The 26,788-nt window shown below is 46.0% G+C and overlaps 2 protein-coding genes across 3 annotated transcripts in view; one reads left to right on the plus strand and one right to left on the minus strand.

Moving 5' to 3' along the window:
- The window catches only part of NT5DC3 (5'-nucleotidase domain containing 3), a 48,569-nt gene extending 30,937 nt beyond the window's left edge, over positions 1 to 17,632 (plus strand). The window contains 10 exon segments of the mRNA XM_037513756.2: positions 1,583 to 1,673; positions 2,628 to 2,765; positions 4,781 to 4,841; positions 6,277 to 6,379; positions 6,528 to 6,629; positions 8,705 to 8,786; positions 9,698 to 9,784; positions 14,068 to 14,208; positions 15,775 to 15,839; positions 17,254 to 17,632. Of these exon segments, the coding sequence (XP_037369653.2) occupies positions 1,583 to 1,673; positions 2,628 to 2,765; positions 4,781 to 4,841; positions 6,277 to 6,379; positions 6,528 to 6,629; positions 8,705 to 8,786; positions 9,698 to 9,784; positions 14,068 to 14,208; positions 15,775 to 15,839; positions 17,254 to 17,506 (1,123 nt within the window). The 3' untranslated portion in view covers positions 17,507 to 17,632.
- A 6,115-nt stretch (positions 17,633 to 23,747) lies between these two features.
- STAB2 (stabilin 2) overlaps positions 23,748 to 26,788 on the minus strand; it is a 109,862-nt gene continuing 106,821 nt past the window's right edge. For both annotated transcript variants that reach the window (XM_037513759.2, XM_037513758.2), the window contains 3 exons: positions 26,056 to 26,184; positions 25,512 to 25,628; positions 23,748 to 24,357 (listed from right to left, as the gene is read on the minus strand). In XM_037513759.2, coding sequence (XP_037369656.1) covers positions 24,307 to 24,357; positions 25,512 to 25,628; positions 26,056 to 26,184 — 297 coding nt within the window. In that variant the 3' untranslated portion in view covers positions 23,748 to 24,306. The remainder of the gene's footprint in view (positions 24,358 to 25,511; positions 25,629 to 26,055; positions 26,185 to 26,788) is intronic.

The raw sequence follows: 26,788 nt of genomic DNA on the forward strand, positions 1-26,788 counted from the left end.
TATGAAAGTGTATATGTTTTTATTACCATTTGTGAAAAAACTACATGTGGAGATTCGTATACATTTGTGTACACATTGGCTGTTTCTAGAAAAGTACCAAGACCGCAGAGATGTATTGATTTCCCGCTTCTGAGCTGACGTGGGGGTCGCTCTGTCACTGGGACTCTCAGTTTGCAGCTTGTGTGGCAGAAGGGGCCGGGTGAGGGCGGAGAAGTGACTCACCTGCTGGAGTTCTTTTCCTTCTTCTATTTTCCTCCGAAGCATTAAAGCCCGAGGGTGTGCCCTTCCGCCCCCGCCAAGGCTGCCAACTGAGCTGCTTTCCAGGGTCACCTCGCAGAGTGAGCTGTGTCAGTGCCAGTCTTATCTGATTTCTGGGGCAAAGATAAGGGGAAGTACTGGGCCTCTTTTGTTTTCAAAAGCCAGTAGTTGTAACAAGTTCATCAAGCTGGCAGGCTGGACATCCTGGAATCTACCAGGAGATCTGAAAAAAATTATCGAGGGTGGAGAATAGAGGAAAGAGGCTGACATATTTTTCATTAAAATTACATATCAAACACAAGTCATGTTTGCATTTCAATATTGGCCAAGTGATTCTGTGTGCTGAGCAACCTGTTCGTATCAGAAGTACAATTCCTAGAGAATTATATACCCCGCTACAGCACAGCCCGGCCGTTGTCTGTTGTCCTGGGTGCCTGTTTCTTGAGCTCCCCCACCTCTCAAGGACAGATACTTCCCTTCATAGCACACGAGTGGGCGGTTCCTGGTGAGGAACTACAGGCCCTCAGGTCCCAGGTGAAAGCACCTGCTCACGTCGCTGGGCCAAGATCTTTTTTCCCCTCTCTGCGGTGGAGCTGGATTCCTCTGCAGATCTGCTGCTACTCCCAGGAGGCAGGCAGATGGCAGGTGTTACCTTGGTGTTTTACAGATGAGGAAACGGGCCTCACTGTCACGCGGAGGCCATCCCCCTGGACCACGGGGCCGGGTTTCACTGATTCGCCTCTTTCTTCCTTAGCACCCACGTCCTCAGGGTAGAGTATCAGCAGCCAGGAGGAGGATGGAGACAGAACCAACCTTTCTGTCCCCAGTGTATTCAAAACATTTAAAGAAGAAACCCTAAATCCAGCCCAAAGCAGGTCCTTAGCAGGCCTTGTACCTTGCTGAGGGAGACAGTGAAGAACTAGGGCTCTAGAATCAGAAAGGCTGGGGTACAGTCCCGAACCACCCCTTTCTCCGTTGATGACCTTGAGCAAGGCACAGGACCTTTCTCTACCTTGGTTGTCTCTGCTGGAAACAGGAAGAGCAGGAGAGCAGGAGACCCCACCTCCTGCGGCTGTCGAGGAGGCGAGTGACTGTGTCATTCACTTCTGGCCCGTGGCAGGTGCACTGCACGGCATCAGCATCAGGGCTCGGTACGCAGGAGTCACAGCAGCATCTTGCCTGTTACTTGTAGCGCTTACCCGTGCGCAACTCACTCCCGGGACAGCGTTCGCACCTCCCTGAACGATCCCAGCCTTTCGCAGCAGCCTGAATGTCAGCGCTGTCTCTCGCTGCTCCTTAACTGCAGCTCCTGTGATTTTTCCAGAGGCCTCACCGTGGTCCCCGACGAGGAAGTCATCGAGATGTACGAGGGGTCCCACGTGCCTCTGGAACAGATGAGCGACTTCTACGGAAAGGTAGTAAGAAATGCTGTAGTATTTAGCAGCCTGTCTTTTTCCTTCTCTGTACTTGACCCAGGAGATTGAGGAACCGGAGCTACTAGACTCACTGCTCATGCAGAATTGGCAGGGCAGTTTGTGTTTTGAGCGCCCCTAGATTTGAGAGTGCTTAGGGTGTAAAGGGCCCCCCTTGGGCTGGTCATGATTCTCTTTCTTGGCTCTCGCCTGCTCACCTGGTGAAGGCTCCTTACATTTTCCTTGTCCCCTTGCCTGTTTGCCACCACCTGCTGGGTGTGTCCCCACTTTCTGGACTGAATATTGGGGGCTGTGAGTGTATAGCCATTGCCTCCTCTGAAACGGGCCTACAGAATGCCTGAGATCGAGGTACAAGTCGCCCTGGGCCTTAGGGGAGCCCCAGCTTTTCTGCCTATGCAGTTCTCTTTGCTCTCAGAACTTCTGCTTGCTGTATTTGATGTGCTTTCTTATTTGCGCTGCCAAAATCAAACGGAAAGTGCCCATCAGCTGGTAAACTTAGTGTCAATCACAGGCTTTCCAGGAAAAGCCCCCTTGTAAGCCTCAGTAAGGGCTCTGCAGGGCGCTCACATTCTGTAGCTCTAAGTGGCTTTCCCGGGGTCCCCGTGAGCACAGACAAGGCTTTCCTCTGTGTTTGAGGGAGGAGCGTGAGCTGGAAGTTGCACAGAGTGCAAAGGAGAGTGAAAGGGGGGGGGGCAGGTGGTGGGATTTTGGGGGGCGGGCCAGGCATTTTGTTGGATATGCCCCTATGTGAGAGTCAGATGTCAGTGCTGCTGTGAGTGATAAGAAACAAGGTATACAGTCTTGCTGTTCGATCATGGGAATTTTCTTTTGTTGTTGTGGAGAGGGAGCTAGGTGTGGAGCACCTGCCCCGGCTAGTGAGCAGATGTGGGGCTCTGTGCGGTGGCCCGTGTCTGACGCCCGCCCCTGCCCCTGCAGAGCTCTCACGGCAACACCATGAAGCAGTTCATGGACATCTTCTCGCTGCCTGAGATGACACTCCTGTCCTGCGTGAATGAGCACTTCCTGAAGAACAACATCGACTACGAGCCCGTGCACCTGTACAAAGACGTCAAGGTGGTGTCCGTGGCCCAGCTCTCCGGGACGCCCCGCTTTCAGCCAGAGTAACAGAGTTGTTAGCCTCTGCTGTAGTTAGGTCTTTGAAACAGCCTTTCTTTGCTGGGGATCCCTTTTATTGGCAGTTTGACCCTGGAAATTGTAAGATGTTATTATTATATTGGGAGAATTGAAAACCAATCAAACTTTTTAGGAGAAAATGGTGTTGGTTGGTGTCGTTACCAAGATTTTGAGTGGCTGATGTTCAGCCCTCCCGGCTGCCTGCTAAGGGGACCGCACCCCGGGTGGCCTTCAGGTTTCAGGGCCTGGACGGCAGTGGCCCACAGGGGGCGCCATTCCCCCCCCCACATACAGGCTCCGTAGGCCTTCCCAGGCCCTGCAAAAGCCTGGCAGGGAGACATCTGGAGAGGGTTGTAGGCAAATATCAATTCTTACAGTCATATGCACACCTTCCTTACTGATTTATAACTCCATAATTATGTCTTTCATATATACATTCTTCAGTGTTTATATATTCCTTAAGTTGTGTGAGCTTTATTAATACTTTATTATTATCTGCTTAATGTTAGTTTATTTTTAATATATTTCTAAGCATGTATTTACAAATACATACTACATACATGTACTTGTTTAAATTATTGCTTGTAAAATGTTAAATTTAATAATTCAATTATTTATACGCATGCATTTCTTTAACTATATTTTAAAATGATCCATAGTGACATAATACAATATTTTTATTATTTGTTTATGGCTCATTTGAAATTTTGCCCCAAATCATGGATTTAAGAAGGTAAAGGATGAATTATGAATTAGAATTAGAATTAGAGTGTGTCAATGAATTAGAATTATGAATTAGAGTGTGTCAATGTAAGTCTGGTATTGTTTGAATTAGGTTTATTTAAGTATGTAGTTTCTAAATATCTTGTTATATACACACATTATGTCATCTTCAGGTGACTATAAGAATCACTTGTAGTTATGTTAACCCTTTGCATTCCCGAAGAGAGATGTTTATTTGATTGTTCAGTTTTTATTGAAAGTGTTGCTATCTGCAATAAACACTTAGGCAGAGTTTACTCTGTCCCAGGTATTGTTTTTCTGAGTGCCTTATGCTGATTAAATAATTAAATCCTCACAATAACGCTGTGAGGTATGTATTATTATTACTACCCACATTTTACATATAAAGCAGTTGAGGCACAGAGAGGTCTAGTAACTTCCCAGGGTCACATAGCTCATAAATTGCAGAGCCTAAATTTGAAGACAGGAAGCTTGACTCTAGCTTGCTTTTAACTGCTGCTTTCTTGCAGTTGTGAGGTTGAACCAAGCTTGACAGTTGAGTTCACAGTGCAGAGGTCCTGACTTCTGTCCATTTTTTAAGGCTTAAAGCACGGTTTTACCTGCAGCCCAGACCTCTGCCAGAGGTTCCAGAAAGTTTCCATGTGCCTCCAGGAGTGCTTCTCTGTGGTCCCTCCTGAGGGTGGGGTTTGCTCTGACATCCCCCATCTGGGCGGCTCCTGCCTCCCTCACGCTCTCTGTTCGTGTTGCCAGCTGGACAAGGTCTCTTTCTAAGTCACCATCTCCTTGACAGATCCTTGCCCCATTGGTAGCTCTGGAGGGAGGCGGAGCCTCTCATACTTTTTCTAGACAACCGACCCTGCTGTTGGGGGAGGAGGCAGGGTGCAAAAGTGAAAAGAGCAATAATCAGTCCCCTCTGTCCGGATGACGTGTTGATTGTTCACAGTATCACACATAAGTCTATCATCTTGATTCAGAATTATTCACAGTTATCTGCTCCATGTGACCCTTTTGAAAGTTGCACTGGAAACAGCTACTGTCACGGAGGAAATTCTCCAAGGGGCCGCCTGTGCTAAATGGGCCAGAATTTAGATTTTGCTGAGTGCTTGGCTTGCCAGACTGGTAAAGACAGACATTATCACGAATGCCGTTTTACTTGTACTGTTTCTCTGTCTGAGTTATGCTTCACTGATTAAAAACATTTCTTTGGGCAGGATGCAATTCGAGATGTCCACATCAAAGGAATAATGTACCGCGCAATCGAAGCCGACATTGGTATGTGTGGGACATGATCATGAATGTCATATCAGCCTTTCCCTTTGCCCTGCGCCCTGTGGGCCTTTCACTTTGCAGCCAGGCTCTGAGCAAGGGCAGCAGCACTGCTTCTGTGTGCGGTGCCCCTCAGGGTCTCCCGCCGTGTTTTAGAAATTATCATAATCCTGACTCAAAAAGGAGAGGAATCTGGCAATTGCATGTAGTTTTTTCCACTTGGACTGAAAAGGCAGGCAGGGTTTTATTTTTTTATTTATTTTTATTTTTAAAAATTTTATTTTTATATTCCCCATACAATTGCAACCCCCTTATTTTGACCCCAATCCCTCTTTTCCCCGCCCCCCACCCCTCATACAGTGTCTCTGGTTCATAGTTGTTTGTTGATTTTGATATTTTCTTTCTTTTTTTAAGGATTTATTTTTATTTATTTATTTATAAAGCACTGGGTATAGTCAGAAGCGCGGGAGGGTGAGAGAATTCACCAGAGCCAGAGCGGGGAGCAGAGCAGGCAGAAGGACCAAAGTACACTGCTGAGGGGAGCAGCGGGCGGCAGGAGAGGTCTGAGCACCATGTGGGACCCTCCTCTGGTGGCCGGGGAGCAGCCGGGGATTGAACCGGCACTGCAGAGGCTGCGGGCAGCTTTGCAACCCAGCGCTCAACCGCTGCGCCACCGGGGAGGCCCGATATTTTCTTTCTTATAGTTATTCTTTTTCCTGGTCTCTTATTTAAGTTTTCTAGATTCCTGCTATGAGTGAGACCATCCGGTATTTTTCTTTTTCTTTCTGGCTTATTTCGCTGAGCATGATCCCTTCCAGCGCCATCCATGTTTCTGCAAATTGCATGTGTTTATCTTTTTTGAATGCTGAGTAATATTCCATGGTGTATATGCACCACATCTTCCTGATCCAGTCATCTATTTTTGGGCATTTGGGTTGTTTCCAAAGCTTAGCTATTGTAAACAGTGCTGCTATAAACATAGGGGTGCAGGTGTTCTTTGGAATTGATGTTTCTGTGTCCTTTGGGTAAATACCTAGGAGTGCAATTGCTGGATTATATGGAAGCTCTATATTTAGTAGGTCCAGAAATCTCCACACAGCTCTCCATAGTGGTTGGACCAGTTTGCACTCCCACCAACAGTGCAGGAGAGTTCCTTTTTCTCCACACCCTCGCCAACATTTGTTGTTGCTAGTTGTTTTAATATGTGCCATTCTCACTGGTGTAAGATGGTATCTCATGGTAGTTAAACAGTTACTGATGCCTTGGGCACTGAGATAGCACCTTGGGCACCCCTATACCACCCTGAACCAAGCTTTCTTAAGATTTTTCTTCTCCCAAGTGCCCCTGACAGTGCCGGACCCACATGCCCCACTTAGTAAGTATTTGCGATTGATTGACTTAACTCTGAATCTGTGTGTGCCTTTTTTCCTCTTGCTCTTAGAAAAGTACATCTGCTATGCGGAGCAGACCCGGGCGGTGCTGGCCAAACTGGCTGATCATGGCAAGAAGATGTTTCTCATCACCAATAGCCCCAGTAGCTTTGTGTAAGTTGCTTGTACTTCTTGGCTACTTTCCAGCTCACTTCTCATATTCCACTTACTTTAAGATACAGATGGAAGTTTGAAAGAAAAGCTTGTGAAATTAGTTAATCCCTTTAGCATTAGCCTAACCTGGCTTGACATGTCATTCCAGGGACAAAGGGATGAGGTATATCGTTGGAAAAGACTGGAGGGACCTGTTTGATGTGGTCATTGTTCAGGCTGAGAAACCAAGCTTCTTTAATGATAAACGGAGGTGAGTGTCTATCTTTTCAGGGGACTAGATTTTGTTCTCTTGCTGCTGTGAGTATTTAAGATAGAGTCTTGGTAAAGTCTAGTTGGAAAAACCACAGGCATCTGAGATTATAGCTTTTGATTTTTCACCCCCCTTGCAAGGAGAGGGAGGGAGTTACAGTACATGGCAGATAGCTTACAACTTTGAAATGGTTCTTGATTCTGGCTGACCTGGTCCTGTGAGTCAGGCTTTAAGAAAACTCCAGACTTAGTATTATGGAGGAGCTGCATTGTGCCCATAATAAAACAGGAGCATCAGCAAACCCCCAGTGGTAGCTCCTTAAATAGACCTCTAAACCGTGCATTTGGAATTGCAGTTGGCTTGTGCAAAACTTGTCTGCAACAAAGGATTTGCACTAAGCAGAGTAAATCCCTACCAAGACTTATGTCTTCCTGCTTTGGGAAATAGAGGAGCAGGGGTGTTTTGGGGTGTGCCAGAGACTATGAAATACTCTTAGCATTGGTGGGTGGGGCAAAGGGTCCTAAAATGTTTTAATGTGTGGACAGATTTTTTCATCAAGAGTTGTTCCTGTAAATATCAATATGTTAAGAGTTACTACACAAGTGTTATAAAAAGAGCTTGTGTTTTTTATAATGACCTATTTTTAAAAGATTTTAACTCCCATTTATCCTGCAGATGGCAAGTGCTGCCGGGTGATTTAAAGTGTCGTAATGTCATGCCCTGTAGTTAGTGCTGGATGGACTCAATTCCTCTTGTGATGCTAAATCCCACTTTTCTAAATGTCACAATGACTCTTGGAAGATAAGGCAAATCCAGAAGCATCAGTAGAGAATAAGTCAAGAGAATGAAGGGAAAACTAGCGTTGATCAAAAACAGCTATAAACACTGGCTCCTGCCTGGGTGTGGTCAGGAGAAAGACCTCTACTCCTTTGTCTTGCTCACACTGGCAGAACAGTGTCTCAGACTATTTTTCTGGGGATCCCAGCATAGCCCTGTCCTTCACTGCACACATTTATTTTGCTTTTGTTCTGGATGCTTGGAATGAGAGCTGAATAACCACCTATATTCATACCTGTGTTATTTCTAATCATGAAAGAGGAGAAACAACCTAAAAAAAAAAAAAAAAAAAAAAAAAAACCCTTATGAGGGAATATTATGCAGTCATGAAAAATGATATATTCGAAAAAAAGAAGCAATGAGCATGTTTTATGAAGGTAAAAAATGATAGGTTTAGTATATGTAATTACATGGGAAATTGCTCACAACATTAGAGAGAAAAAGACCATCACTAAGTATACACAAAATGATCCTTAAGTTCATGTGAAGGAAAGAGCAGATGTAGCACATAGCAAGACTCTATCTTCTGAAATGTTAACTGTTTACTAGGGTACTAAAGTTAGAGATAATATACCTTTTCTTTATTGTATTTTTCTGCATTTCCCCAATTTTTATAATGAATTTATACTTTTCCAATCAGAACACAATCCAAATAAGTGTTACATTAAAAAGAGGTGGTGGAGCCAAACTGTGTAGAACAAGATCTTATTCTTATTTCCCATTTTCTATCATAAAATAGTCTGCTTCATCATCTGATTTTAAGTTAAAAACTGGAGAGCAGAAGAGCAGAAGGGAAGACCAGAGCAAAAAAACAAAACAAAACAAAACAAAAAACAACAACACACAAACTGGAAAAATGTATCAGCAGTAGTTCTACAAGTTGTTTTTGTAAGCAGATTTTCTGCATGTTCAAATTTACATTTGGTAAATTTGGCTTAAAGAAAGTTTCTTTACTGGAGGGCTTTTTTGAGCCATCAGTAACTTTGTAAGAGGGACATATACATTATGTTTTCTGATATTTTTATTTGCTCTGGCACTCTTTCTTTACTCTCCATCTTTGGATGCTGGGGCCCACAGTGTGGGAGGACAAACACAAGGCCCGGGAACATGGCCAGTTTTGGTTTTACGACTTTTTCAGGTTTGAGGATCTGTTCCCAGTCTGTAACTGGACAGTATACACCTGGAAGACAGACTGAATTGCTATCACACATCATAATGTTTCTCATTTCTGTTGTTAGACCTTTCCGAAAGGTGAATGAGAAAGGTGTCTTACTCTGGGATAAAATCCACAAGTTGCAGAAGGGCCAGATTTACAAGCAGGTACCTCATGACCAATTTACCTTTTTGTGGCTTTGCTTTGTGGTCAGTAGTGGTGATAGCTGACTTCCAGTGAGCCTTACTATGTGCCTGGCACCAATCTTGGTGCTCTACTGGAATAGACTGTGCCTAACTTAGTGGCAGAATTGAAGCTAAGTCAATATATTTTCAATCTCAATGACCTCAGAATTGAACCATTTCTTAAAGTCAAATTTAAAGCATTTTTAGAGTGTAAAAAACTAAAGGTGCCAGCAGTAGACCTTGGAAATTTCCCTTAAGAAGCATTTAACCAATATATACTTTTACCCAAATTAATATCTATTTACTGATGAGCTGTATTTTATGTATCATTTTACTATATTTTGGTATATGAAGCTCAAAAATGGTTGAATAACTGCTTGAATTGCAGACTGTTATGTTGTGTTACTAGATTTGGCATTTAGTATACTTTCTAGACCTTGAAGAATTGGCATTTGTATAGCCATTTCACTTTTAGGAAGTTAATCTAGGACTATTATTAAGCTGTTGTTAGAATCTTGCTACCAGAATATTTACTGACAAAATGCATGATAAAATAGATGTTGGCATCAGGGAATTGATAAAAAGAATCATGGTACTCCTCAGCTACTGCAATTACATAGCAGATTAATATTTGACATGGAAAAATGGTCACAGAATGTTAAGTATCAAAAGATCAGTACAGAGAAGTGTAATCAATATGAATTACATTGTGAGAAGTATATCTGACCCAGAAAAGCCTGAAAGATTTCATACTAAGATGTTTCAATTTTTCTATTTTGACATTTTAAATGAATTATAAAAAAGTAAAATTTATTTCTGAAAGACAGGTATTTGGGCCATGGGTTGTACATGGTATCTGTCGAAGTTATATCTACATTTTCCTCTTATTGCAGGGCAATTTATATGAATTTTTGAAGCTTACTGGATGGCGAGGATCTAAAGTGTTGTATTTTGGTGACCATATATACAGTGACCTGGCGGTAAGGAGCCTTTTTTTCCTTTTTTTTTGTTGGGGGACAGATATGTCAGCTCCCTTTATTTAAAAATTTTCTCTTTTGTTTAAGGCCACTTTTATGCTTTCATAAAAACAAGGAGTAGGCCACATTTTTTATGTCTTATTTTTTACAGAATAGGATCTACCAGTTGTGAAAAAGATCTGTTTTTTTTGGTGTATGGAAATGATGGAAATTAGCAACCCACTCACTTTATCAATATAATATTTCTATTTAAGTAATAAGAATAAATGCCAGTGTTCTCTCCAATGCTTCTTTTGCTTGTCAGTCACTTTGAAAAAGTGCAAAACTGGCATTTCCAGAAAAACAGTTATTATGTGAAAATGAGCCTTTTTATCTTCCTTGGAAGGACAAGAGGAGTTTGGCAGCTCTTGAATTATGATTTAATCTATCATTGTAGCAAGATCGAATTAGCCCAGGTTATTACCAACCTTGGTTCCCTGTGGGATAAATTTATGTTTCCTTAGTGATCCAGGCTTGGTGGTGCAGTGCACATTTGCAGTAAGAGTAGACCAGTTACCAACTCCAACATTGATACTTCTGAGTATTTTGGCCTATGCTGGATCAGTCTATGGATGTACACATAAGTCTCTGTCTCGCCTGTGTTTGACTACCATCGAGGCAGTGAGCTTTATGTCAGTTGTGCAGTAGGACCCTGTGGGAAACATTTTCAGGGCACAGATGTCTGAGTTCCTGCCGCGGACTAACGCAGCGGTAGACTTGCAGGACTGTCTCAGGATTTGAGAAACTGTGAGGATGCTCAAGGAATCGGCGCATAAATGACAAACAGACACACGTCAAGAGTGAAGATCTGAATGTAATTTGCTCAAAATCATCATACACTTTTATACCTATTTTAACAATGGATGATTTCATACAATTTAATTCTTTCTCAGCATAAAATACTTTGTAAGGCATAAGACATCTACTTCATTATTCATGTGCATGTGATCGCTGTTCCATGACATGGCACAGTAAACAATCTCCAGGTACTGAATCTACACAATCGTTTTTGCCTACACCGAACAGCATTCTTTAAGTTAGCTTTTCTTGATTCGTATCCCAAAACCACAATGATCAAAAAGCATTAATATTTACCTACTGGCACCTTCTACTTTTAGTGATCACGAGCAATATATTCTCTACATAAGCATTTTGATTTTTATGGTGTTGTCTCATGTGAGAAGTATTATGATTATTATAAAACTACCATTGCCACACACTATTTTCTTTATCATGCATTTCCTGAAACTGATTGTACACATATAAGGAAAAAGCAAAGTAAGTGAAAAAGTAGTATGATTATACACAGGTTGCTAGGTTGCTACTTATTCTGAAACAATGGCTATTTGATTAATGGTAAAACTGCTTTGTAGGTAATTCCATCAGGCTTGTTTGCAGGTGACGTTCTTAGCAGCCTTGTTTCCATCAAAGGAGGGGTTAATTACTGAGGGCTTGTTGCCTAAATTAGGCTTATAGGCATGTAGACCTTGTTTGATCTGAACGCCAAAGTTTATCATAATGAAGCCCCTCGGGGACTGCGCCTGTCTTAGGTCGTCAGGAGTCACAGACATGAGGCTGGCCAGTGCCTTCTTTAGTCTGCCCCCGATCTTACCCGTCATTGACTGTCCAGTCCAGAGCACAGGGGAAGGGGGTCTTACTCACTCGGATGTGTCTGAGTGAAAACCTCCCTCTTTCCAGTAAGTTCACTGGTGTTCAGCGGCAGAAGCTGCCGCAAGTTCCACTGATTTCTGTAGACTCAGATTTTCTGGCGGTGGTAGAGGTAGAGGGGTCTTCTCAAGTGCCTCTTTTTTTTTTTTTTAATAGAGGCATGCTTTATTTATTTGTTTGCTGGTTTGTTTGTTTGTTTGTTTATACAAGCACTGGGTACAGTCAGAAGCGCGGGAGGGTGAGAGAATTCACCAGAGCCAGAGCGGGGAGCAGAGCAGGCAGAAGGACCGAAGTACACTGCTGAGGGGAGCAGCGGGCGGCAGGAGAGGTCTGCGCGCCATGTGGGACCCGCCTCCGGTGGCCGGGGAGCAGCCGGGGATCGAACCGGCGCTGCAGAGGCCGTGGGCAGCTTCGCAACCCAGCGCTCAACCGCTGCGCCACCGGGGAGGCCCCTCAAGTGCCTCTTATAGTGATATACCTCCCAGGTGACTCCAGCACTCACCTGGTGTAATCACATCTGTCCAGTTGGTTCAGGTCTCTGGGAAGGAATCATGGGCTCAGAATTAGAAGACTGGGCTTCAATACCAGCTTTGCTGTTATTTCATTGTATGACTGTGGGCATGTCTTTTCAAGCCTAAGTGTCTTCATTTGTAAGAGGAGTGAAATAAGATAATGTATATAAAAGTGCTTAGTAAAAAGTAGAAATAATAAGTGCTGCTGTCAGGATGTTGCCACCTTCCAGAATGCCTGGCCAATGTGGATTTGATCTCATGGGAATTGGTCTCTTGCTAATTGGGGTCTGTGAACCCTGATGAGATAATTATGTGCTACTCTTAAAGCATGTAGGTGCAGGGTCCCATGAGGTGACACCCTTAGGACTTAGCATGATAAGTCCTCACAAAGCAGCATTTCTTCAAGTGTGGTCCCCGAGGCATCAGCATCACCTGGGACTTGCTAGAAATGCAGATTCTTATCCTAGATCTACTGAGTCAGAAACTCTGGGGATGGCACTTGGCTCTCTGTGTTTTAAACAGTTTTCTACACTAAAATATGATCTCAGGGTAATGCTGGCCTCCTAGTGTAAATTAGGAGTTGTTCCCTCTTCTTCAGTTTTTGGAAGAATTTGAGAAGGATTGTGTTAATTCTTCAAGTGTCTGATAGGATTTGCCAGTGAAGTCTGATAGGATTTGCCAGTGGACTTTCCATTGCTGGAAGGTTTGTGATTACTAATTCAGTCTTCTTCAAGGTCTGTTCAGATTTGCTTTTTTCTTCATGTTTCATTTTTGGGAGGGCCTGTGTTTCTAGGAATTTGCCCATTTCTTCTAGGTTATCCAATTAGTTGGTGTACAGTAGTTCATAGCATTCTTTTATGCTCTTTCTATTTCTATAGAATTGTTAGTAATGTTACTGCTTACATTTTTTATTTTAGTAATTTGAGGCTTACATTTTTTGTTAATCAAGTTTTGTTGCTCTTTTTGAAGGAGGCGCTCTTGGTTTTATTGATTTTTGTCTGTTTTTTTTTTTAGTTGCTATTTATCTCTGTTCTAATCTTTATTATTTTCTTTGTTTTAATAGTTTTCAGTTTAGTTCTTTTTCTAGTTCTTTAAGATCTAAGTTAGGTTGTTGATTTGAGGTCTTTTTCCTTTTTTAATATAAGGATTTACATTACGTAAATAGCCTTCTTAGCACTACTTTTGCTGTATCCATGAATTTTAGTATGTTGTATTTGCAGCTTAACTTATCTCAAGTTATTTTCTAATTTCTCTTAAGGTTTCTTCTTTTACCCATTGGATTGCCACATATTTGTGAATTTTCCAGTTTTTCTTTCTGCTGTTGATTTCTAGTTTCATCTCTTGTGATCAGAAAAGTCATTTTGTATTTACTTGCTTGTTTGTTGTCTATATTTCTTAGTGTAGGAACTTGTCAGTTTTTGTACATTCCTTTATCTTCAGAATCTAACAGGGTCTGGCAAATAGCCGTATTTGATAAATATTTGCCAAATAAAAAAAAATTTGCCAAATGGCCAGTTAGTGTGGTGATTGTATTTCTTAAAATTTCCCAGGACATAACTGATATCAGATATTCTGGTCTGTTATCAAATTGTGGGGTGACAATATTTGGAATGAAAAAGGTAATCATGTATGTTTATGTTGTATGATCATTCCAAGTCTCAGTTCCCCATAACGCACAAAACCTGGCACACAGTAAGTGCTCCCCAGCAGTTTGAGTGAATTGAATGAAGACCTTCAGTAGCATCTAAGTTGAGCTTCTTTCTGCTCCCTCCTAATTGTTGTTTTACAGACTGTAGTTAATGATTCCAGACCCTGTGTTTCTGCAGGGGCTGTGATTCACACAGCAATTATTTCCAGAACAGAAACTTCCTTGGGGTGAAATGGCCGAAGCCTGGAGTTAAATTGGCTTTAATGAAATGTAATTCATTGAATTCAGCTTGGTTAATAACTAACCATTATAATTAAAAAGTAATTCAATGAATACCAGTTGCATCTGGGAAAGGTAATGAAATGGTTTAAATTCTTTTGAGATGAATGTTGATTTTTTTTTGTGATCTTTGTGATCAGGATTTGACCCTGAAGCATGGTTGGAGAACTGGTGCAATTATTCCAGAGTTAAGATCTGAGCTCAAAATTATGAACACAGAGCAGTACATTCAGACCATGACCTGGCTGCAGACTTTGACCGGGTTGTTGGAGCAGATGCAGGTTTGGAATTTATTTTCTCTCCTATATTTTCTTCAAGCCTGAAGTTAGTCCACTGGTCAGAGTTATTTCAAGTATTTTCTGTTAAATTGTGACTTAAGTCATCCTCAGTCAACTGCAGAATAACTGCTAGGGTTATTTTGCTCCTAAGAGTTTTGTGAGCTTCCCCTGAAAGCCACTTGGAGAATGAACTTTGCAGGACCTGTGTGAACACGTGTTTGTTTCGTTGTCAGTGGAAATTCAGCATCCTCACTAGCCCCTTAAACTGGACCAGGAGATGTCTCGTGAGGTACTGGGATTTGAAATCTTCCACTGGTGTTTGCATCTAGTCCTGGTTCTGTCCTTAGTCTCTCCTGTGTGACTCCTCCAGCCTGGTTCTTTTTCCCCACCTGTAAAATGAAGGGTCTTCTGGAATGAACACTTCAGACTAGTCCCTGTGGCTTACTAGAGAGAATCAAAGCAAGAGTCAAGATCTCTGTATTTTTTTTAGTAAAATTTTATTGATTTACTCTTCATTTACATAACTCTAATTTTGTTGGTATAATTTCACACTTCAGCACATGCACACACTTCACTCACCATCACCAAAGCTCCAGTTCTGGTACCCTCTTACATTACTCCTTCTCCCAACCCCTTCCTTTCCCTATCTGTAGCCACTCTATTTTTCAGAGTTCAAGAGGTTTTTTTTTTGTTGTGTTTTGCCAGTTTGTTTTCTTCAGTTGTTCATATTCTACAAATAAGTGAAATCACCTGGTAACTTACCTTTCACTTTCTGACTTATTTCATTTAGCATCAGGACGCCAAGATCCACCCCTTCGTCACTCCTGACTCTGGTTAAAATGTCTATGAGATTCCTTTTGTTGGGTGGCCATCAGCTGTCATTTTCTTTTTACCTTTTGCTCCTATTTTAGCCCAACCAGAAAATTCTTTGCTTTTCCATCTAATTGAGGTGTTCTGCTTTCTTGCCTTTTACAAAAACAACTATGCTTTTTCTTCTTAAACACTTTAAAAGATAATATAATAGAAAAAAAAATCAAAAGCAACTAGTCCTATTCCCACTGCACAAATTAAAGAGAAATGTCTGTGTCAGTTTCCACGTTTGTACATATTTTTACATGCTTGCACCTCGTGAGTGCACAGTTATACCTGCTGTTCCTCTTCCCTGCCATTAATATTGACACATATGTAGTGTGTGTAGTAGGTGTGTGTATTAAGTGTTGTTTATATATGTAATACATATCTGAAATAGATGTACCTCTGTGTTATACAGACACTTTGTGTAGATGTATATGCATTATGTTTAAACATAGCCTTTAAAAATATTTCTATATTTTCTGCTTAATCAAGGCCTTGTCTATTAATAGCTTCATAATAATCCGTCTCAAGCAGTTTGGTGGAGAAAGGAGGCTTGCCACTGAGAAGTCTGAGAATCTATTACTTCATGCGTCTGCCTCTAAGTACTTAAAGGAATGAAATTTCTCCAAGAAAAGCTGCCTAATAAAGATTCTTATTACCTGATGAGTTTATCTGCAACCAAAATAGTCTCAGTAATTAGCTTGTGTCCCGCAGGTTCACAGGGATGCAGAGTCCCAGCTGGTTTTGCAGGAGTGGAAAAAAGAGCGAAAGGAGATGAGGTAAGAGCACCCGTCCCGCTGTCTGCTCAACTGAGCCCACCCGCCTTCCCCAGGGCCCGCCTGGGATCCTTCTAACCTCCTTTTCTAGCGCCCGGTTATAAATGGGATCCCCATTGTCCAGAACCAGGCCCTTGCTGTTAGTGATGTGTCACATTTCCCTGAGGCTGCCAGTGTCCGTGGCATCTCTTGTCCTGGCCATTTTGTCATGGTCCGGTGAGGCTGCTGGGGTAGAGCTAGAGTAGGCTGTGAACTACAGTGATTTTGGGGGCTCCTGCAGCCCAGCTGCTTATTAATTTTTTTAAGATTTATTTATTTATACAAGAGCTGGGGTACAGGCCAGAGGCTTGGGAGGGTGAGCAGATTCACCAGAGAGAGAGAGCTGGGAGCAGAACAGGCAGACAGACTGAAAGCACTGCTGAGGGGAGCAGTGGGCGAGACAGGAGAGGTCTGCCCCGTCATGTGGGTATCTCCCTGGTCGGGCAGGAATCGAACCTGCGCTGTAGAGGCTGTGGACAGTTTCACAGTGCTGTGCTCAACCCGCTGCGTCACTGGGGAGGCCCCAGCTGCTTATTGCTAACCCTGCAGTTCAGCAGTGTGCATAAGCCCAGTGTCAGAAAGTATTGGTGCAGCAAGCCTGCCTGCTGCCGGGGAAGTTGAGTGCGTGTGTGTCTTGGGAACAGTTGTGCAGAAGAGGCCTGTGGACAGTGCTGCCTCTGTAGGGAGGATGCTGTGTCTGGACCCCACTCACAGGTGCACTTCTGTGCTTGGCCTGTCCCTGCCCGGGCACAGCCATCTCTAAGGTTTGGAAATAGGGGTCCCTGCCTGGGTTCTGGCTGCTGAACAGAGAACAGACTGATGGCCGGGGAGGGTTTGTGGGGGAGGCATGGAGAGGGGACAGTCCACCTGGCTGTGCTGTCAATCCTACCCTCTCCCTCCCCAGCAAGGTCTTGGCTGTTGGGATCTTACTCTAACTTGATGGTTACTCTAAAATTGGTATAAAATGCTGGATGATGGGGGGAAGGCATGTAGTGGTGATTTGACGTTGGGCCCTTTGCCTTTGAAGGCTCCAGGGACCTCAAATGCTCTCATGAAGGAACCATGTCATCCCACAGAGGTGAGATTTTTCCTTTGAACTCAAGTCTCTCAGAACCTCACATAGCAATGGATTTTTCACTTCAAGTTTAAAAGTCATTTATGTTGCTCCCCCCACAGATCTAATGGCCTTTTTAAAATTTTCTTCTTTTTGGTTGTTTCAGCATCTGTTGTCATCATATGTAAGGACAGATGGCTGCTGCCCAGTTTTACCACAGTTATGCAAATGATTGTGTTTTGCTGTGTTTGCAACCAATTTATGAACAGCCAAATGACTTTGAACTCATTTACCCTACGCTTTGCTCTCTTCTTGCTTCTCCAGAGAAATGACCAAAAGTTTCTTCAACACCCAGTTTGGAAGCCTGTTCCGAACAGACCAGAATCCCACCTATTTCCTGAGGCGCCTGTCGCGGTTCGCCGACATCTACATGGCCTCCCTGAGCTGCCTCTTGAACTACGACGTCAGCCACACGTTCTACCCCCGGAGGACCCCACTGCAGCACGAGCTTCCTGCGTGGGCGAACGGGCCCCCCACCGTCAGACTCCCCCTCCTGCAGGAGGCCCAGGCCAAGTAACCCGGTGCCTGCCTGCAGAAACAGCCAGAAGCCCATGGCCCCAGCGTGGGCGGAGGACACCGTGGGGTTGACTTTGTGTGGATGTGACTGTTGTTTTTGGAAAAGACACAAACATGCCTTTTGATACCGATTTTGTACTTTGGGGGAGATACGCCCCGGGTTAAGACAGAAGCTAGCAGCCCACCGCCCCCTCCCCTGACACGGAGCAGAAGGGCAGGCTTCCCACGCAGACTCTCATCAGCCTCCGGAACTGGCGGCAGTTTTTTTGCGACAAGTGAAGTTCTGAACTTATTCTTGATTTTTCTCCGGAATGTTCATTCGAGTGTCACGGGCAGTGCACTGGGAACTGTGGGGCACCGTGAGCTGCAAAGACAAGCTGCTTGAGGAAGCTGTCCCGTTGCAGCCTCGCACGGCTGTGCCCTGTCAGCTGCCCATCCCCGAGTCGTCTGGTTCTGGGGCCTGCGGCGTGCTGGGGCGTCCCTCGAAAGACAAGACTCAGCCCCCCAGGAAAGTCTCACATCAGAAAGAACAAGAGAAGCTGGCACTCCTTGACCCTCGGTCTGGTCAGTGCCCGCTTCCTGTGTCCATGCTGGGGAGGACACGCGGGGCGGGAAATAAGGGCCCCAGTTAAAATCACTTGCCGGCGGACTGTCGAAGAGGTTGCAGGGAACGAGCAGGTCAGAAGAGCCAAAGCATTTGTGGTGCGTCCCCCAGGAGCTGATTACACTTGGAAATGCCACCCGAGTTGGCTCGATGTGCTCATGGGAGGGAAGAAAATGAAACAGACAGACAATGTGCTCGTTAGGAGATGCCGTCACCCCGCTGGGTTGTGTCGGGGTCTTGTTCAAACGCACGCGTCGCCAGGAAGCAGCCTCGTCTGGGAGCAGCAGACAGTCGCCTGCCTCTCTCGAGTCACCAGCTGGGAGAGGTGCTTGAATTCGGGGCCGGCGGGGCCTCGCCGTTCAGCATCTCCCATCCCCACCACCTTAGATCTCCTTTCTGCCATGTCTCTGTGGCCATTTTGGGAATTTGGGTGGTTTGCCTCAGATCTCTGTGTTTAAGGTGTTGAGGCTAAGAGAAGGAGAGTTGAGCTGGGCCTCGCGGACTGACTGTTTCTCATTTCTTCCCAAGGGCGAGACAGTAAATCCTTAGACCTAAGGACAGAGGCGCAGGGATGGGGCTCGCGGGGTGCGCGCGCTTGCTTCGCATTTTGACTGCAGTAAGTGTGTCGGAACCAGCCGCAGATGAGGGGCTCGCGTGGCACGCCATCGCGGGCTGCCAAGATGCAGAAATGAAATGCGTTATGTAGGGAACTTGGTCCTGCTGCGAGTGATGAAGGAATTCCCTTGTGAGATTTTGTTGCATTTAACTATGATGGTGAAATGACTCTGCAGACCCAGTAGACCCATTAAGACCCAAGAGCCACTTTTCCCTTCTCAATTTTGCTATAAACACAGCACTCCATTTCTCTTTTTTTGGAATGGGGTCGGCCTTTTCTCTGCTGTCTGCTAGCCCTTAGGTGTTTTGAGTGTATCCAAGGCTGGTAGTTAATGGGCACAGAGGGTGCCCAGAACTGCTTCTCAGTTTTTGCTGTGGGGCAGCTGAGTGGGGAAGTAGGAATTGCTTAAAAGGAGTTCCTAGTTGTTGTCTATTCAGTGGATGTCTTTCTGGGCTAAGGTCCAGGTGTTTTGTTTACTCAAGAATGAAGTAGAACTATTTTTAAATAGTTTCATGGTTGACCCAAGCCTTGGGGAAGAAATAGTTTCTGGGGCAGAATAATGAGCTTTACGATTTATTACCAATTTGGTTTCCGTCTCTGGGCCGTGACTGGGCGGCAGTGCACCTGCCCCGTGGCAGGAACCTGGGGTGTACCTGAGTAGGGCCCACCAGCCACCGCCGACCACAGACCCACGCCGGGCCGGCCCAGCCCAGCCTCATCCACGCAAGGGACATCTGCTCAGGCCAGGCGGGGCCTTGACCTGTCACCATCGTGACCCACGCTGCACCAGCACTGTGTTCCTTCCAGATTGTTCTCTGGTGTGCACGTGGATGAAAGCATTCTGCTCCAAGGGAAGTGAATCTGTGCTATGCCATTTAAGAAGTCAGTTTGGCACAGGAACAGAATAAAATCAGTGTGCATATTAAGATGTCTCCCTTTTTGGGCATTAGTTAGACTGATGGTCTAAGAATCATGGATTTGAAAGTCTGTAGTTCGGGTGAGTTCATGCCTGCTGGACGCACAGGGCAGAGGCCTGGGGAGGGGCCCACATGCTGATTTTCCCAGAGCTCCTTTCACAGACCTGACTTTTCACAGACTGTCTTAGGAGTTTGTCTCAGAGCTCCCCTTTGCTCACATAAACCTTTTTAAAAACATGCTCTTCAGCTCCTTCTCTGCTACTGCCTTCCCCCCAGGTAACGGGCCCCGCCTGCTACTGACGGGCACAGCTCAGACTAAACCACCAGCTGCACTGAAGCTTCGGCCACTCAGTTGCCGCAGGGGGGACGGGAAAAGCAGTCTTCCCTCTTAGCACATCAGCTTTGGGTGAACCAAATGGCTTTTCATCTCTTTTCCTCCCCAAAGGCCTTTTAAGCAGTGGAGTGTGTGCTGAATATTGGAATTGAATTCCACACTGCTGAATGCTCCTTTGCTGCCAGAGACCCACTTGGGGGGCCCTGTCTAGACAGTTCTAAGGCCAAGTTTGGGTTCCTCCAGGGCGATATGCTACTCCCAGGGGCCCTAAGCTTTCCCCTTTTAACATCAAGTTCCTTTTTCCTTTCCCTTAGCATTTGGGAGTTTGACTCCAAGTTCAGTGAATCTTTAACACCACTGTTAGGTTCAGAGAAGACAAGGGAATGACTTTCTCTACGGCAGGGGTCAGCTGACTTTTCCTATTAGGGCCATGACCCTAGGAGTGGGCCATGCTTTGTGCAGTGCGGCTTGGTACTCAAAGCCAGGCTGCAGGCTGCATTTGGCCCTCCGGCATGGTTTGTAGCTGCTGCTCCAGTGTGTCCTGTTGGTGGCAAGGTTGGCTGGTCTTGCTGAAAGCTTGCAGACCACAGATGGGCTTTCTAGGTATGTGTGCCATGTTTCTCTAAGAGCTACGCTCTGGGTAGATTTACTTGCATGGTCAGTGATAAAATAGTGTTCCCTGTAATTGGCTTGATTGCCATTGTGCGTGGTTGAGCTGCCAGGCTCGGCGTTAGTTAATATACCTCTCATTGCATTGTTCGAGACTTCCCTGGGTGCAGCGGGTGGTGGGCTTGGCTGTCAGGATCTCCTTCAGGACTTACTCTCCTAACTGCTGGGTGTACTATGGTCGATTCCGACTGCTGAAAGCCTGTTCAGAGAAGGTGACATCCTCCTGGAGCATCCTGTACCCTTTGACTAGTTGAGTGGGCAACCTCAAAGCCCATTAGCTCCAGAGCTTAAGGGGTGGTGTTGGGGGGTTTCTGTCAAGTTTGGCTGCAGCCCCGCCCCCCCCACCAACCCTGCTTCCTTCCCTTCCCAGCGTGATCCCAGGAACACGCACCTGTAAACTTCCTGCATTGGGGTCTCCATCTCAGCATCTGATTTCTGGGGACCCCAACCCACGACAGTGCTTCTGTACTTTTCTAGGACTGCAGGCTTGAGCGCTGACTTAGGAAATTTGTTTTCTATTTATTTAGTGGAATGACGGATTTTGTGTCTGTGATATCAGGCACAACAAATGCAGATTAAGTAGACTTACTATTTATTCTGAATGTGAAATTGCTATTTATTCCAAATGATTTTATGTTATATGATACTGAATTTATGGTCAAATAAAAGTTTGAATTGTCTTGTCAGTTTATTCTAAGACATCTGTTTTGTCAGCTTAAGGTCGTGGCAAAGCCATATCAAAGTCTAATGTAGCCCCAAAATATCCCCAAGATAAGGGGTGATGGATTTATGGCTCATATCTCGTCGTCCTCATCCCATGCTCCCCAGCAAAGCACACTTGCTGAGGTGAGGCTAGACTTGAAGCCACCTCGGGGCCTGCCTGCACCAAGTCTTTTGCATGACTTTCCTCCAAGGAAGAAATACCAGATTCACGAGAAGGTTCAAACAGAGTTTTGTGACCTGATTTCCCATAAAATGATGTAAACTGAATGAAGGAGCTGGACTATGGGACTCAGGCCCTTGAAACACCAGAGTCAACACGGTGAGGTTTCCATGTTGCATCCGAGGAATGGAGAGAGCTAACCAGAGGTTTCACAACGCACTGGAGTCTAGAGCCAAACTCCAACTGTGTGGCTATGAGACATTGGCACCGGGAGGAAAGCGGAATCCTAGACTTGGGGAGATGGAATCCCAATTCTTCCAGCCACCTGCCAGCCAGTAGGGTCCCCTGTGACTGTTCGCTGTTTTCTGGGCCTCAGTTTCTCTTCCCCAAAAGTGTGATTGGGTTAGTGCTTCTCAAAATTTTTTTACCATTCCCAGATTATATACTCACTCCCTTTTAACCCCTCCTCTGATAATCTCAATAAGGAACCATATATAAACCCCATAAAAGTGGAACTGCTTTACATGTAGAGGTGGGGGCTGTGGCGCGAGGCATGTCTGAACGCTTCTGCTCATCAATTCTGATTGTCCCTGATTCCATGAATTCAAGTGTAGCAAGGGAGTAAAGCACACGGCGTGGGCCAGTGGTCAGAAGGGGCGCTGTGCCACGGCTTACTGGAGGGGAAGTTACTTGTAAAGGGGAGAGGGCTTGGTCCCTCCAAGTCTTTTTTTTTAAAGATTTATTTATTTATTTATACAAGCACTGGGTACAGTCAGAAGCGCGGGAGGGTGAGAGAATTCACCAGAGCCAGAGCGGGGAGCAGAGGAGGCAGAAGGACCGAAGTACACTGCTGAGGGGAGCAGCGGGTGGCAGGAGAGGTCTGCGTGCCATGTGGGACCCTCCTCCGGTGTCTGGGGAGCAGCCGGGGATCGAACCGGCGCCGCAGAGGCTGCGGGCAGCTTCGCAACCCAGCGCTCAACCGCTGCGCCACCGGGGAGGCCCGGTCCCTCCAGTCTTAAGGGTAGTTTTGACTAAGTAGCCCCCTAGTGTATCTAAGATCCGGCTTCTTTCCATTTCTCATTCACCCCTTCCTGTGGCCAGTTTCACCCCAAGTCTGACTTTTTTGGGGGGAAGAAGAGGGTGAGAGTTGGAGGGTGGAGAGGATTGGGGAGTAGGGAGGTTGGGTATGGGGTAAGGAGGCTTCAGCAGGAGCAAACCTCGTGGGCAAGCCTGCTTAGGATAGCATAGTCTTTCTGAACTTTTTATTTGAATCTAACGGTCCAGAATGTTAATTTTAACTCCGCCTAATAGCTGGTCAACATCAGGGCAGAGAAGTTTCTTGGCCCTCTGCAGAAAGGGGTTTCAGTGCCAGTCACTCTAGTGATTACAATTTTAATTTGTATTAAAAATTCTTGCAAAGCCGCAGCCCACCTGTACAATATTTGGGAAGGTGATGGCATTAATTTTAGTTATCCTGTCTTAAACATTTTTTCGAGATAGAATTCATATGCCATAAAATTGACCATTTTAAAGTGTACAATTCAGTGGTTTTTGGTATTTTTCACAAGGTGGTATAACCCTCACCACTCTAAGATCCCAGAACATTTTTGTTACCTCTCAAAGAAACCCCATTAGCAGTTAATCCCACAATCCTCTTTCCCAGCCCCTGGCGACCTCTAAGCTTTCTATCTCTGAAGTTGTCTGTTCTGGAAATTCCATGAGCGTGAAATCACCCATGTGGTCTTTGTGTCTGGCTTCCACCGCTTGGATTTCCTTCCCGTTTGGGGTGGAATGACATTCATTTTCTTTCTCTGGATGGACCACAATAAGTTGGTGAACATTCGGGTTGTTTCCACACTTAGGCTGGAAACACCACTGCGAGGAAGATGCATACATGTTTCTGTATGGCCATTTTCCATTTCTCTTGGGGAGCTACCTGGAGTGGCATTTCTGAATCATATGGTGACTGCAAATTTTTGAGGAAAAACCAAACTGTTTTCCACGGTGACTGCCCTTATGTGCTCCTGCCAGGGGTGTGGAAAGTTTCCAATTTCTCCACATCCTTGTCTGACTTGTTACTGTCCATCTTTTTGGTGACAGCCGTCCTAGTGGGGGTGAAATGGCACCTCACCGTGGTTATCATGCCTTCTTAACATAAACACCAGCAAGAATGAAGAATTCATAAGAAAGAAGAATTCATAAGACAGCTGTTGGCTAGTTGAAAAACTTATGCGGCTTTAATTAGCCTCATAAATGGATTTTACCTTCAAAGTGTGACCTCTCCTGGTACAAAACACTCTTTGTTTTCCCAAACACTAGTTGTATTGTCTTGATATTCTTTCCATAAACATTTATTGAGCACAGTTCATATGCCAGACGCTGTGTTAGGTGCTGAGATACAAAGGAGCAGGAGGCTCGGCCTCCAGGAGCTTACAATCTAGAGGGGACCGGGACAGGGTCACAGAGTGTGGGGCCGAATATAGTAAGTGCCCCTAAGGGCAGGAGGAACAGAAAGGGACAGAGGAGGAAGAAATCCCCCTGGGGTGGGGTGGGGGTAGAGGTGGTGGATTTAACAGGGTCCCCACCCCACAGAAACTAGAGTTCCCTAGATTAAGCACAGAACTGAGGTATGGTTTCTGAGTGCTTCAGACTTTAAAATGTTAAAGGTCCTTACATTCCCAAAAGGCAACCGGTGCTGAGGATTCACAGTTGACAGCCTTTCTGAGGAGGCTTGGTGGGCCGGGTGGCCCTGGGGGGAGGGGGTGCATCAGGTGGCTCTCACAGCGCCCCCAGAGGGTCACTGCTCTCCAGCTGCCGCTCCTCCAGGTCCTGGAAAAGAGAGTGACTCGTCAGGCCGAATCTTCAAGGTGGAGCATTTCTTTGGGCTGCTGGTCTGAGGCCCTGATGGGGTTCAGGACATGTTACCCCAAACATGCCACTCTGGTTCACTAAATATCTTAAACTGAAGGAATTTTAAAAAATGAACGGCAGAAGCAGGAAAGTCAGTCTGAACGTGCTCCCTAATCCTCTTTCTTCCCTCATCAATCAGATCATTAAACTTCAATGTCAGCCCCTCCCCCCCAACTTGTCCTGGGAGACCAGGGATACAGAGATGGGGAACTGGAGACCAAGAACTCAATTAGTTACTAATCTACCTATATCTTCCTAGTGTCCTTCCCCCTTTACTAGCTCCAGCCCAAACCCTTTTGTCTGGTCAATTCTCCACAAATACAATGTTTCTCTGTCTAAAAGGTATAAAAGCTCTGGCTCTTGTCAGTACACTTCCCACTCTTGGGAACTCTCCTTTGTGCATGTAAACGTGCAATACAATAGGCATGCAATAGGCATGCAATAAAACATGCATGCTGGTGAATCTGTGTCATTTCACTTTACAGAGGCTGCCGGGAACTCTCAGAGGGTAGAGGAAACCTTCCCACCTACAACATTTCAACTCAATCCTTCCTGAGTTTTCTGAGCTCTCACACGGTGGGTGCACCCATGGTGGGGTGCCCGCCGGAGCCGCTGTGTCATGATGGGGGGGTGAATGGTGTGCTGGTGAGGGCCACCCGTTTCGGGGGCAGTGGCTGCTACTTGAAGCTTGTGTGGCCCTGGACACATCATGAGTTGATGGATGCCATCTAGCTGAAGCCGCCCTGCGATTTCAACTGGAAACGTTTATATGGGTTTGATGAAAAAGTGAAACAGGATGTATGACCTGGTTAGTTTTCAATCAGGAGTTTGGGATTGGGCAGCCTCTGGCCCCCCTTATCTCTAAAGGTTGGAGGCAGCTGCCGTCTACCCCAGGGATACTGCACAACCACCCGGGCCCACTCGGCTTGCAACCCTGGCTTTTCGGCTTGAGGCCCCGAGATAAGTCCTAGCAGTGAACTCTCGTTGGTGTGAGCTTTCCACTGAGCTTCACTGAAAGACACCATTCTCCGCACACCCGCTGAGCCAGTTCCCAGAAGACAATGTGAACTCACAGAGAAGGGGTCATAGGAAGGTTCTGGGGGAGCCGAGGTTGCGCTCTCATACATGGGGTTTGAGATGTTCTCAGGCTGCTGTTTGCCAAGATCTGTGACGTCAATGTCCTCATCCGACTGTGGAAAGACAAGGGCGGGCCGTGAGCCAGACCCTCCCCAAGGCAGGGCCTCCCCTCCCCTCCCACGCCCTCCCTGGCCCTCCCCGCCAGCCCTGTGGGAGGTGTGCCCGGTGACTCCTCCAGGCAGTGTGCTCCAGGGCCCCAGCGAATCTGCCTCCAAGCCAGACCCCAGCATGGAGGCGGGGAGGGCCATGCCCCGGGCTGCCCCTGGCCCTCCTCCCCAAGCCCTGTGTCAGCCAGGATGAGGGGCTTGGAGCTGCCCCTGCCACTCCTTTTTGGGGAGACAGGCTCTCCAGGGCAGGAGGTGTTGCTGGCACGGCTTCAGGTGAGCTCTCCGCATCCGCGAGTCAGCCTGAGGAGCCCAGAGCTCGGGCTGGATTTCAGAGAGGCCCCCATCCCCCTGCGCCCCTTTTTCTCTCTCTTACTTCAAAATGCTGGAAGCCGATTGTTCTCCGGTTTAGTCGAACATAGGAATATGCAGCCAAGGCGACGGCCCCCGTAACCAGGAGGATGGCGAAGAAGATCCCTGTTCCCAAGCCAGCGTGGCCTGAGGACTGACACAGAAAAGGGAGGGGTTGATACTTAATACGAGTGTCTTCCCCAAAGGGGTGGTGCTTTCTGGAGCCTGCCGGTTCCTGCATGCCCGAGGGCTGTCGTCAGTTGGGGTAAAAACAATGATGAGAGTTGACACGACTCTAGCTTTTCCCACTGCCAGGGTCTGTGCTCAGCCCCTCGCATGAAACAATCTGTGTGAGACCTACAAGGGCCCAAAGACTTCGGGATAGTTGTTAGGATGTCCATTTGATGATGGGGGTGGGAGCTGAGGCACAGAGAGGCTAAGCACTTGCCCGACATCACACAGCCTGTGCGTGGTGGGGATGGGGATGAAGCTCAGGTGCTTACCCAGGCCGTTGTGGAGCTCCCCAGCCGCCAGCTGCGCTCACTGCCTCACAGGCACTACATGCAGGGACTGACTAATTATGTTATATGATTGATTCATGGCCCTCCCAAGATCCCGGAGGGGGCACATTATGATCCCCATTTTACAGGTAAGGAAGTGGGGCTCAGAGATGTTCTGGGACTTGTCCAGGGTCTTCCAGCTAGTGGAGTGGAGGGGCCAAGCCAGAGCCCATTCTGTTCCTTGTGTCAACAGATGCT

The sequence above is a fragment of the Talpa occidentalis genome, unplaced genomic scaffold (genome assembly GCF_014898055.3).
Source record: "Talpa occidentalis isolate TD23 unplaced genomic scaffold, MPIMG_talOcc4v2.1 talOcc4.16, whole genome shotgun sequence".
In the NCBI taxonomy this organism is placed as follows: Eukaryota; Metazoa; Chordata; class Mammalia; order Eulipotyphla; family Talpidae; genus Talpa; species Talpa occidentalis.